Raw genomic sequence first — 13,629 nt, 5'->3', positions numbered from 1 at the left:
GCGTGATGGTAGGCACCTGTAATCCCAGCTACTTGGGAGGTTGAAGCAGGAGAATCACTTGAACCCTGGAGGCGGAGGCTGCAGTGAGCTGAGATCACGCCATTGCACTCCAGCCTGGGCGACAAGAAAAAGACTCCATTTCAAAAAAAAAAAAAAAAGAATGTGATAATTTACTTTACCAAGTATCAGTTATTACTGCACCTCTTATGTTTGAGAGCAGTACAGAGGAGAGTAATAGTTGGGGGAAGAAGGGTTGCAGCATGGTCAGGGTTCCACTATGTGTCTGTCAGATGCCTACTAAGTGCTTCATATTGCTTATTTCATTCTGGCAATAAACCTTAAAAAGTAAGTATTTCAACCCCATTTTACAGATAATAAAACTAAGCTTCAGAGAGGTCATGCAGCCCAAACTCTGTCTAAATTCAGGGAACTAAGATCTCTACATTAGCAATATCAAATGTATCTTTAAATAATTAAATATTAGAGAGTTTCCTTGGGGGATGGCTCTCATCGGGTTTGAAACAGGCCAGCTCTCCACAAGTCAAGAAGAACCTGTAAATTGAGTACCTGACAGGCTGGCTTCCCTTAAGAAAGGACCTGGTTGAAACAGCCATTTGGAACTGGCCAGAACTCAGAGTGATAAAATAGTCATTAAAGGTGGGGATCGCGTGGGCAGAAACTCCAGGCTGAATGTCAGGTCCAAGGAATACAGTGCTGAAGGACGAACGTGACTCTCAAGAGAAGAATGAAATCCACGACTTGAAAGAAGAAGCTACATTAACAGAAGAGCCAACAAGAGTTGCCAAAAAGCATTAGGGATGATGTGTGTTAGGTAGAGTCTGAAATGATAGATATTTGAAGGGTATAATAAACTATTGAGGATGAGGGATTATATGACCTGAGCTAAACACTAGGGAAAAAATGTAGTCCCTCAGACAACACCTGCTAACATTTTGTCTATTTCTGCCCAAAACAATTTCTGCTCTAATTTATAAATCAAGAGAAACATCAATCAGTAAGATCCAGCTTACATGGCATGAATACAAAGAGGCCATTAATGGTTCACCAAGTTCATCATTTAGTCTGTGAAAGAAGCAGAAAGTCTAACTGGTATAAAATCCCTGCAGAATATAGAGGTTGAATAGTAAAGCTTAATGAAGTCATTCAATAGAAAGAGAGGCAAATCAACATGAAGATAGACGAGTTTAGAAAAAAAATTATAAGCATAATGCCAAATTTAAGAAATGTTATATAAAACATTGTACATGTTTGATTATAACAATGTAAAAACAGGTACTCAGTGAGAGGAGAGTTGTAGAAAAAAAGATACTAAGATTTATGGAACACACCGCAGCCCTGTGAGATAGACATCATCTCTACAGATGGCAACTAACAAATGCCATATGTAGGATTTTTCACCAAAATGGTGTGATTACAGGAAATTTTTAAAGAGTCTTTAATGTTATCACAGAGAATTGTCATTAAAAATTGGGGCAAAAAATTTCACCAATATATAATAAAATATCAGAACTAAGAGGATATAATCACAGGTAACGGTTAGAGACAAAACAAATGACTAGCCAGGAACAGCATGTTAATAACTTAGTATTTGACTATCCTGACCACCATGGGATCTCTAAAGACTCCGAATCTTTTTCTCTACCTTCCTTCATGTCATGCATCACATCTGACACCCCATCTATTGTACTTGCTTGTGTTTATTTGTAAGCACAATGTAAGCACCAGAGTATAACTAAAATGAAGGTAGAAACTTTTTTTTATTTACTCTTTTTTTTTTTTTTTTGAGATGGAGTCTTGCTCTGTCACCATGCTGGAGTGCAGTGGTGCGATCTCAGCTCACTGCAACCTCTGCCTCCCAGGTTCAAGTGATTCTCCTGCCTCAGCCTCTTGAGTAGCTGGGACTATAGGTGCATGCTACCACGCCCAGCTAATTTTTGTACTTTTAGTAGAGACGAGGTTTCACCATGTTGGCCAAGATGGTCTCGATCTCTTGACCTCATGATCTGCCCCGCCTCGGCCTCCCAAAGTGCTGGGATTACAGTCATGAGCCACTGTGCCCAGGCTATTTTAGTCACTCTCAGTTCCCAGTATTCTGGAAAAATACCTGGCACATGGTAGACACTCAGTATTTGTTAAATGAATGAATATATATCAAGTTATGTTAGTGTTGAGCTTAACTCAAAACTAGGCTTAAGACAAGACTGCACCTTCTGAAAGGTATGTTAGAGTACCAGAAGTACAAAGCTAGGGCTGGGCAGTCATTAACATGGTCAGGGTTTAGTAGAAAAATCCAACCCACCCATTGGCTCAATGTAAGTAGAAAGGCATGCTGCAATATCTGCTTTTTGTCACAGTCAACTTCTCAACATTTGAAAGCTCTACTACTATAAAAAATTAAGATGGAAAATCTATTTCAGTATAACCTGCAAAGGCCCTCAGGAGAAATTTAGAAGAGCTGCAAGTCCAATATGAACAATGGATGGAACTGCAATTAAATCTTGGGGGAGTGGCTTCATCTGTAGATTATGCAGAGCCTAAAATTTTACCCAAAGCAGAAAGATAAAGGACACTGCCTCCATTTAACAATAGGAAATACATGACCTCAGCAATGCAAAAACAAAACAGGGGGCTAAATGTGGGACTTTGGCTGAATTGAGAAATGCAGTGATCTAATATTTCTGCTTATGATTCTACTCATCTGTTTGACAAAAGTACAATTAGTTTGAAATGAAGTGCTATGCTTCTGTCACTAAAGTTTATATATATACATGCGCACATGTAGGTACAATAATTCATTTAGTATGAAGAACAATCACTTGCCAATTTGGTCAGTCACATTCCACTAATAAATTCATGAATCAGGGCTGTGTTTATACTACTATTATCAATTGTAGTTATTTAAGGTAGACTTCAGGCTCTGCTCCGGGATTATTTATCAGGATGTGAAAATGAGAATACATATGGAACCCTGATAGGCAACTATGAAGTTTACGCCAAATGAGAAAACTGAAACCCTACGTATTAATACTTTCTGGCCAGCACCAGTTACATAAACAATTGGTTATCAAATAAACAACTAATGAATAAAAATCTTTTCTTCAAAGATCTACATCTCACAACTCCATCAGCAGAGACTCTTGGGTTGGGGCTGGGCCTAGGGGCTCAGGACACGGAGCTCTCTGTACCAGCTACAGAGTCTGAGCTGATGTTGCTTGGTGATGAGACTAAAGCTTTAAAACTGACAGTGCTTCTGCAACCTCCATTAAAACACCTAAATGTCTTCCCAGGGCTAAGAGAATGAAGACCGCCAGTTTTAACAGGACTAAGAGGGATTTAAATTATTCAGTGGTCTGTCATCTCATCTTGCAGCAAATCTTCCCGTGTTCTCTGGCCTTCAGCTACACTGGTCTTCTGCTCTCTTCTTCTTCCACGAACCCCTGGCATATGCTGTTTACTATGCCTGAAATGTTCTCCCTCCCGCCCCCTCATCAGCTGAACCTCAACTCAAGAATTTTCCTAAGGGCAGCTCATTCTATCATTTGCTCTCACAGCATCATAGAACCCTCCTTTCTAGTGCTTGTCTCATCTGTGAGTTTGCATTTATCTATGAGATATTTGAGTGCATGTCAGTCTCCCCCACCACACAGTAAGTACCAAAAGGAAGAGGTCATCCTCTCAATATATCCCAGAACTTAGTATAACTCTTGGGATATACAATAGGTTTTGCCTTTTGTTTCATATTTTAGACACAGGGTCTCACTGTCCTCCAGGCTGGAGAGCAGTGGCACAATCATAGCTCACTGAAACCTCGAACTCCTGGACTCAAGCGATCCTCCCACCTCAGCCTCCAAGTAGCTGAGATTACAGGCACACACCACCAAGCCCAGGTAAGTTTTTTAACGTTTTGTAGGGATGAGGTCTTACTATGCTGCCCAGGCTGGTGTCAAACTCCTGGCCTCAAGTGATCCCTGTGTCTCGGCCTTCCAAAGTTCTGGGGTTACAGGCATGAGCCACTGTGCATAGCCTATAGCAAGTCTTAAGCATTTGAGGGAGAAAGGAAAGAAGGAATGAATGAATGAAAATTTTAACTCACATATTCAGAGTTCTGGTATGGAGCGGAAAAGAGTTCAGATTTTAGGGGAAAAGACAGCATGGTAGACACAAATGAAAACCATTAAGGGGGAGAGCTAACTACAGCACAGGTAATTAGAATCAAAGCAAATTTATTACCGTATCTTCCTCAGTGCCTAAAGCACTACCTTTGCTACTTCTGTTGCAAATTTGTGTGCGTGTGTTACCTAATTCTACTTGTCTGTGGTAGATGCTTCTTAGGCTTCTTCTCTCTTTTTAAGTGTTTTGCTCTCCATCTCTCTTCCTTCCTGTAGACCTTCTATCTTATTTGGTTTTGGATATTTATCTCATTAGGAATAACAGTTTGTTTCAATCCTAATTATTTGCCCCATCTAGAATCTTATATCCTTCATGCTAAGTCATTTTCTCATTTTCTCAATGGTTAAAAGTTACTGGCAACTTTTCTTAGAATGAGATAAGATTTCACTTTTTTCATTTTGAAAGAGGGCTCCATTGGCATTTCACCACTCTATCAGAAAATGGGCCATGCAGAAGAAACAAACCTTTGATAAGTACACTATAGTACCTACCAAGGCACTGTCCATTCCAGCCTCGGAATCCTTCTGTGCAGGGAACACACTGGTAAGATCCAGGAGAATTCACACACTGCTCATCTGGACAAGTACTTGGATTCAAACATTCATCAATATCTGAAAAATCAAAAAGGTAGGTTGTGAACATTTTATCGGAATACCAAAGCAAAATCTTACTTTGTGAGGAAGGCAGGGAGGGAAAGCATGTTATATCTACATTTCAGTGGGAAAAAAAATAATTGGGTAAGTGAGACATTGGGTGTATACTTAAATACATGGCAATAATGCATGGTCAAGCATACCTGGATTAAAATATTTGCATACATTCCACGGAAGAACCTGGCCCCAATTCTTCAACTAGCAGGACCTGGTCTCTCCACTCTGGGAGTTGGCAGCTCCTTTAGGGCCAATTTCTGGACATGAAACCTTTCAAGTAATAGCACGGCTTTCCAGAAAGAAATACGAGGAATGGGGGTGAGTGTGAGGAAGCCATGTATCCACCCAGCTAGAGGTTCTCTCTGCAGACATTGGACGCTCTAGGGAAATCCTCTCTTTGGCTTCATGGGCCCAAGAATATCCTAGGTTTGAATAATTTAAAACCTTTCATATGACAGGAGCTCCTTGGAGGTCGAAAAAAACACACAAGGAGAGAGTGAACTCATCACATACTTCCAAGCCTTTCCAGAAAACATGGTGATATGACCATATGGTAATATTTTCTGGTAAAAATACACCTTACTTTTCATATTCACAGCTAACTGAAGTTATTAATCATCATTCTTTACAATTTGGGGAGAAAAAAATCACCTAAAATATGGTTAAGTCTGTGCAAGAGATAACTACTATGACAACTTGAGGCATTTTTAAGAATTGTCAAACAATAAAATGAGGAAAACGATATAGGAGAGAGTTTAACAGTTTAAAATAAGTGTTAACACCGTGGCTTCTAGCTGCATTTGAAATAAGTGTTTTTTCTGAGGTGGACCTTGAATTTATACGAGTGGATTTAATGTTTAAGTATCCCAATACACAATGCATATATGACCTTTAATCGTACTTAAAATAGAAACAGATTTTCAGGACATAAACTAGAGAAACAAAGAAAGAAAGAAATATATAATGGGTCCACTAAATATCCATGGGTATTTGACATCTACATTCTAGTAAATACTTAAAAGTTATCTTCCATTGCATATCGTTAGACATGTGAAAAGATACTTAAAGTGAAAAAGTTGAAGATGATATTGACAAAATAAGCACCAGGTCAGTGTTGTAATTTTTTTTCTATCAGTAAAAATTCTTGCCAATAGCCAATGACACATAGTGGTTTTTTTAGGTCAGATGTTCTGGGACTTCTTGTTCTACAAAAAGATGACGCTTGCCAGTTTCATTTTCCAAATAGCATTACATTCTCCTCTGGATGGGATATTTCCAAAGAATAGAACTACAACTGCTAAATCAGAGAATGTCATTGAGACAGGCTGGTCCAATAAATAAGGTGCAATGTTGAGCAATACAAGATAACGTCCCTGAATTTCTAGCTGCTCTCACCTCTGCTTTTCCCCTCTTCTGTAAATTAGGAACTACCTGCCTTATAATACCTTAACAGAATAAAGTAAGGATACATGAGATAATGTCTGTAAACTACAATAGACTCCTTGGAGACTGCTGCTATTTGAAAGCAACTTTGTTAGTGACAGCTGAGAAAATCTTCTGTGAGCCAGAAGCCCGGGGACGTTTGGTTCTAGTCCATGATGAAATTTGAAAACAGCCGCGTTGCTTGGCTCCTTCTTCTTTTCAAGACTTTTCATGGGGATAGAATCATATATTATTTACTCAGGGAACCCGAGTCATCTTTCTGCTAAATAATTTTCATATATTGAATATTACAGAATATTCTACAAGCTTCCAATTTAAGTACATAGTTTTCCAATTTCTTTTCTATTCTTTTCCATCCTATTACTTAAGTATCTTATCTTCCCATTCTTGACCCATATGTGGAACTTAAGAATCAGTATTTGGGCCCGGTGCAGTGGCTTACGCCTGTAATCCCAGCACTTTGGGAGGCCGAGGCGGGTGGGTCTGGTGGTCAGAAGATTGAGACCATCCTGGCTAACATGGTGAAACCCCATCTCTACTAAAAATAAAAAATAAAAAAAAATTAGCTGGGTGTGGTGGCGGGGACCTGTAGTCCCAGTTACTCAGGAGGCTGAGGCAGGAGAATGGCGTGAACCCAGGAGGCAGAGCTTGCAGTGAGCCGAGACTGTGCCACTGTACTCCAGCCTGCGCAACAGAGCGAGACTCTGTCTCAAAAAAAATAAAAATAAAAATAAATATACCTGATATAAATGACGAATTGATGGGTGCTGACGAGTTGATGGGTGCAGCACACCAACATGGCACAAGTATACATATGTAACAAACCTGCACGTTATGCACATGTACTCTAGAACTTAAAGTATAATAAAAAATAAAAAATAAATAAATAAATAAAAAGAATCAGTATTTGACTTCTTTGTTGGGGGTTGGGGGATACTGCTCTGCACATAAATGCTTGTCAAATAAACTTACCCCGTTTTTTTAAAGCACTCCCCACAACTACAGAGGTACTTGAGATCTATACAAACACAAAAGGAGTCAGGGATGGGGGAGATTTAAAGAAACTATAATTTCTCGAAAACTAACAAAGTGACAGGCATCATACAAGTTCAGGCAACATGAAGTTATTTTCATGACAACCTGGAAAGTTAACTTCATTGTCCCCATTTTACAGGTGATGTACTACGTTTCAAAGGGGCAAAGTCAGTGGCTGCAGGTCAGGAAGTTACTAAGCGTGGGCGTGGTGAGCTGATCCCACACTGCATCTCTATAGCAGAGGAGAGTTCCCTGGAAGAGCAGAGTGGAGACACTTTACACCTGTGCTTGTTCTGTAGTCTCATGGTCCTCAGGGAGGGTACAAGGCTCCATTCTGATCCAAGCTGATCGGAGATCCAGCAACATAAAACACTCCCACTTCTCTCTAGATTAGAACCCAAGGGGCGGAGGCAAGACGCCAGCAGGAGAGGCAAGCGTAGGCTGCCAAAAAATGTCTAATTAGCTCTCCCTCCAGGCCTGGGTCATCAGAGCGGTGAAGAAAACCAACATGCAGAAGCCAGGGGACAGCTGAGGGCTGGCTGTGCCAACCTAGTCCATCCTGCCCCAGCTAACAGAGCCCAAATATATTAGGCTCTGCTGACAGCCAGGCAGGAAACCCCAAGGAAACAGCACCATGCTCCTGGGCCCTCAGAGACCCCATGTTCCTTCACCCTCATATTTCCATGGCAGGTTTTTAGCAGAAGGTCAGTGTATTTCTTCATGAAAATAATTGCAAAAAAAAAAAAAGTGCCATAGTGTTTTTTTTGTTTTGTTTTTTGGTGACAAGGTTTTGCTCTGTCACCTGGGCTGGAGTACAGTGGCATGATCTCAGCTCCCATGGTTCAAGTGATTCTTGTGCCTCAGCCTCCCAAGTAGCTGGGATTACAGGCGTGCGCCATCACGTCTGGCTAATTTTTGTATTTTTAGGAGAGAGGGAGTTTCAGCATGTTGGCCAGGCTGGTCTCAAACTCCTGGCCTCAAGTGATCTACCCGCTTCGACCTCCCAAACCACTGGGATTACAGGCGTGAGCCACCGTGCCTGGCCTCGCCACAGTGGTTTCAAAAAGAACCAGAGCAACTTGGACACAAACATGAACAGAAATATGAAAAGGATAAGAATTGTGGCCACGCTATAAACATTTTTTATAACATTTTTATAATGAGAGAAAACTCATTGCTGTGGTCAATAATGAGGAAATTTTATCTAGCACAGTTGGAACCTGACCAAAGTTGGTCAGACCACGCTTCTTAGGGAGTCTGTGAGAAAGTCCCAGAACACATGTAAAAGAAAGCAGTGGAGACAAAGGAATGCAAGTAGGTGAAAAGGTCAAAAACAAGAAATCAACACTGGTTACACCTGCACCATGTTCCCAGATGAATGGTCCGGACTCTGTAATTAAGTCTGGGTTTGTACTAAACATGATGCAATTAATCATTCTATGGTGATTTCACTCCAAATACCAGAAAGGCAGATATTGAGGTGAAAAATAATGAGAGCATGAAGATGGAAAATAATCCCAAAAGAGCCACTAAAAGGAGGAGGCAAAGAGCCTGTGAATCCAGGAAGCAGAAAGAGCTTGGATAAACTGGTGTCAAGTATGACCTACCAACCCTGCACGTCACGGTCATGTGTGCTGAACACTCTCAGCTGACTCACCCTCACAACGGCCTCTCTGGGTCATGCGGTACCCGCTGTCGCAGTATTCACACCGGAAGGCCCCCACAGTATTGACACAGTGCCCCTCCCCACAGACGTCCGGCCTCAGGCATTCGTCAACATCTACGAGGAGCAGATAGCATTATTGAGTTTTGTGTTCCAAATATTATTTCAAACCTCTCCCATCTCCCAGCTTAGCTCAAATACAATAACGAAGTAACTGATTTCTTTTCTTTTTTTTCTTTTTTTTTTTGAGATGGAGTTTCGCTCTTGTTGCCCAGGCTGGAGTGTAATGGCGCAACCTCGGCTCACTGCAACCTCCACCTCACGGGTTCAAGCGATTCTCCTGCGTCAACCTCCTGAGTAGCTGGGATTACAGGCATGCGCCACCACACCTGGCTAATTCTGTATTTTTAGTAGAGACAGGGTTTCTCCACGTCGGTCAGGCTGGTCTCAAACTCCTGACCTCAGGTGATCCGCCCGCCTCGGCCTCCCAAAGTGCTGGGATTACAGGTGTGAGCCACCGGGCCTGGCCAGTAACTGATTTCTACTTTCCCTTTGATTTGTTTGACACACATCAAAATCATCCAGTTTTGATTCATGCAGGGTGGTCCAAAAGCAACATTTAATGTATCTTGTCTGTGCACATATTTGACACTCTTTCTTCAAAAATGTTAGGGGAAAGAAATCCATTTTTATATCACCAGGATCTAGCAGATTGCTATCATGATAAGTGTTTAATAAAAAATTCTGGGTTGTGTGGATAAGCACTGAACTGATAGCCTTAGGGGATCTAAAAACTCAGATCTAAGCATTTGTAATCAGGAAGAACAATGCCGTTACCTATACAATTAGTCCCCTCCTCACTGGCCATAAATCCTGCTGGGCAAATGCACAAGAAACTTCCCTCGGTGTTTTCACAGCGTCCCTGGGAGCAGAGGTGTTGGACCTGAGTACACTCATCAATATCTGTTAACAAAAATACATATAAAAAACATTAGTTCTGTGTAGCAAGAACTTAGTTTCCCTGTTCTGTAAAATACCATCATACTATTCCCTAAGTACCACCCAACCTTTATAACTGAGGACAACAGCAAAAGGAGACATGATCTTTCAAGTCATGTGCTTGAAGGATTGTTACTGGAAGAGAGAAGCAGCCTACTGTGTGTCACTTCAAAGGCCAAAACTACAAAACCATGACAATGGTATTTCAAAGAGGCAGATTTCAGGTCAACACAGAAGGATTCTCCCGATAACGAGAGACGTCCAAGCAATGGAATTTGCTGTCAGCAGGGAGTCAGAAATGCCATGAAAGAGACTCTTGCTCCATGCATATGGGTGGAATTGGATTAGGTCATCTCTGTTGCCTTTCCAACTTAATATTCTAGGTTCTAAACGTGACACACACAATGTATGCAAATGACAGGGAAATAGCCATATTATGGAGCAGGTGGCTGTCTCCTTCCCCCTCCCACACACACACACACCAAACAGCAAAATTCACATATACTAAAGTAGTACTAATTAGTTATGTGCCTTTGTTGTTTCCCACTGGCCTTATAATTTAGTGCTGAATTTTCTTTTTCTTAAAAAAAAAGAGAAATTAAATTTAGAGTTACATTAAAATGATTTATTTAACTCTGTTGCATATCTTTCTGAGATACTTTTTTTTTCCCAAAAGGAGCATATATGAGATCCCTAAATTTCTAAATTGACTGACACCTTCAGGCCAGCATATATGGATTTTCAATTTTAAAATCCCTTTAAAAAATCAAATCTTATGTACATAAATCAATGTAATTCTTTACTGCAGTATACATTAATGTTAATTTGTTTTTGCTAAATACATGTTTTTAGGTAGCTGTTTCTGGAATTCATATTTTCTTTATCCAAAAAGCTTTTGGAAATTATTTCACCTTTATGTAAATGTATTACATTTGGCGAGGTAAACAAATATTGAACAAAGAGGTAAGAGAATTCCAGTTGTTTAGCAAACCTTTTTTTGAGCTCCCTTAGCTAAGGGATAAACTTTCAAAAAATTAATCCAGTAACATTTTCCCAAAATGGTTAGGCTGGTTTAAGAAAAACAATGTTCTTAATGTGCAAATGTTTGATATTTAATAATTCAGTCAATCAAAATTGTCTCTTACCCACACATTTCCTCTGTTGTTCATTGAACTTGTAGCCCTCGTAGCATATACAGGTATATCTCACTGGCAGGTTAATGCAGTGTCCTGCTCCACAGATATCAGGATTCACAGTACATTCATTGATTTCTTTAAAAGTAAATAAAATAATGTGAAAAAAACCCCACAGAAATGAACAGATTTCACTGTTACTTGCAAAGCATTAATTTGTGTTTCCTGACTAATTAGCAAATTATTGCCAGCTCTGCATTTAGAAGACAAAGGTGACCTCTGACATCAAGTATAAATTCATGTGATTACTTTATAATAGATGAGTTAGTCCCATCCAAGGCCATCAATAGTTCCTAGTGAAACCATTTTTAAGATGAACTGGAGTAGAAACTCAGAAAAAGGCCATGTTGTAAGTTGTAAGAAAATCAATTATTAATAAAACAGCTTCCAAAATGGCCTATTAATGAGTTTCTATTCACTGTAGTTCATCTTAGATGATAGAGTTTGAATCACCAATAGATAAGAGATTTCTTATCTATTGATAAGAAACACATTGTAACTTTCCATTCTTTAGCAGGCCATATTTGAGTTTCAACAAACACATCCCATCTCCTCCAAAATTTCTCATCAATCCCCCCAAAGACCTCCCACTTCCAAACAAAGAAAAAGTTCTTGGTGTATCTTACTCTTATTTGCCAATTTCAACGTGAACATATTTTATTTCTAGTGGTAAAGTAGAATCTTTACCCAAATCTTTTCTGTTAAATTCCTCCCTTACTCCCTTACTGAGCCCTGTGTAAGACTGGCTTCTTCTATATAGCATGTACAGATTAGCTCTGTTCAAGTCCTCAGTCTACTCTCAGTCTACTCACAGACACACACTACAGTGGAGGGAGGGTCTTAGGAGTCCATGGTTAGGTGGAGTCCATAAAAAAAAAAAACCCAAGGACTCAAAGGGGGCCTTCTGAGATTAATTACTCCCTTAAGATTTTCTGTTTCCAATGACCTTTGTAAGAAGGTATACTGGCCTACTGAAGGTGGCAGAGCTGATGGTTAGAAGCACTGGCTCGAGACAGTGCAGGCACAAACCCTGCTGCCCTTTACAGTTCTGCAGTATGTGGCGTGACCTCACCATGTACGCCTCACTTTTCCACATGTGTAAAATGGAAATAATCAGAGTTCCAACTTCAAAGTATAAGAATGAAAGATATACCCTAAATAATGCATGTAGCCAATGCCTGGCACATTATATGTGCTCAGTAAAAGTTATCCATTATTATTGTTCATATGGAAGTCATTTAAGATTATATTTAAAAACCAATACATTTATACCAATACACCTTGGGCTATTATCTGTCATCATATAGTAAACAAGGCTCAGAAGAGAGGCTGGTATGAATGAGGCCAAGGGACCCTCTAAGGTAAACAGTTTGATGCCTCTGAGCATGACAACTTAAGAACACAGTTTTGTTAGAGAGGTCTGTAGTTTGAATGAGAAGAAAAGCAGGTGGGCTATTCTTGGTAATAACACACTGTCTACTCTGCAGCAAAAGGATGTGGAAAACAGTGCTTTAACAAAGGTTCACCATGGAAATGACCTAAATTGGGGTTGAGGTTGCTCTCCAAAACCAAAACCACATGCTTCATTTTTCATAAAGTATTCACTATGCTGTGACTTTAAGACTACTCATGCAAGTCATTTGAAAAAGGAAGCATATGAACTTCAGTATTTTACACAAAGTCACCTGGATGTATGAGAAATGTATGCACACCCCATGTATTTGCAAATTACTTATACCTTTTGTGACCCTAGTTATGTTAATTCACTTTCAAGAGAATACATTTGTTTACAGTCAATAAGTTATCAAATTATAGGAAGAATAATTCAAAAGGCTAAAAACATGGGTAATTAACATGATTACCTAAACTTAAGTGACTGGCAATAACACAAAACAATGACTTATACATACAGCATAGCAAATAATCATTAACAAGATAGGAAAATGCTTATTTGTTAAAGAAAACACAGTGGGGCACAAATTACAACACAGAATATAATCTCCATTACACTACAATACACACAGAAAAGAAGGTTGGAAGGAAGTAGATCCAAGTTTTATAGTTTTTAGGATTAGCATTTTCTTCTCTTTTTTTTTTTGTATTTTTCAAAATTTTTACAATAAGTATGTCTTGGCACTTTCATAATCCGAAAAGTCTTCCTTAAAAATATCATTTGCATGTACCTAAAATCTGAAGGTAAAAGGTAATCTTCACCAGGTTATACTCATAGATTTTCAGGTAAGAATTCTCTTCTGTTTATAGGGATTTTTTAGTGAAACATCATGAGATGCACACGCCTCTATATTATACAGCGAAGCTTCCTTTGCAAGTTACTGGTGTTTAGATTTCTTCTGCTTTTTTCCCTGTGGTTATGGACCTATCTTTATACTCATCTCTGCCATTTTCATAAAGCAGAAAGACATGTTGACCATAATTGCCAAAGAAAAAAAAAAAA

The 13,629-nt window shown here is 39.5% G+C and overlaps 1 protein-coding gene across 12 annotated transcripts in view; it reads right to left on the bottom strand.

The window, feature by feature from the left end:
* Nucleotides 1-13,629, bottom strand: part of LTBP1 (latent transforming growth factor beta binding protein 1) — a 444,191-nt gene that overhangs the window by 117,272 nt on the left and 313,290 nt on the right. For all 12 annotated transcript variants that reach the window (XM_030921070.1, XM_030921073.1, XM_030921071.1 and 9 more), the window contains 4 exons: nucleotides 11,127-11,252; nucleotides 9,820-9,945; nucleotides 8,977-9,099; nucleotides 4,683-4,802 (listed from right to left, as the gene is read on the bottom strand). In XM_030921070.1, the coding sequence (XP_030776930.1) occupies nucleotides 4,683-4,802; nucleotides 8,977-9,099; nucleotides 9,820-9,945; nucleotides 11,127-11,252 (495 nt within the window). The remainder of the gene's footprint in view (nucleotides 1-4,682; nucleotides 4,803-8,976; nucleotides 9,100-9,819; nucleotides 9,946-11,126; nucleotides 11,253-13,629) is intronic.

This window comes from Rhinopithecus roxellana, chromosome 17, assembly GCF_007565055.1.
Source record: "Rhinopithecus roxellana isolate Shanxi Qingling chromosome 17, ASM756505v1, whole genome shotgun sequence".
Classification (NCBI taxonomy): Eukaryota; Metazoa; Chordata; class Mammalia; order Primates; family Cercopithecidae; genus Rhinopithecus; species Rhinopithecus roxellana.
Note: the sequence above shows the minus strand (reverse complement) of the source record. Positions and strands in the feature narration are given on the sequence as shown.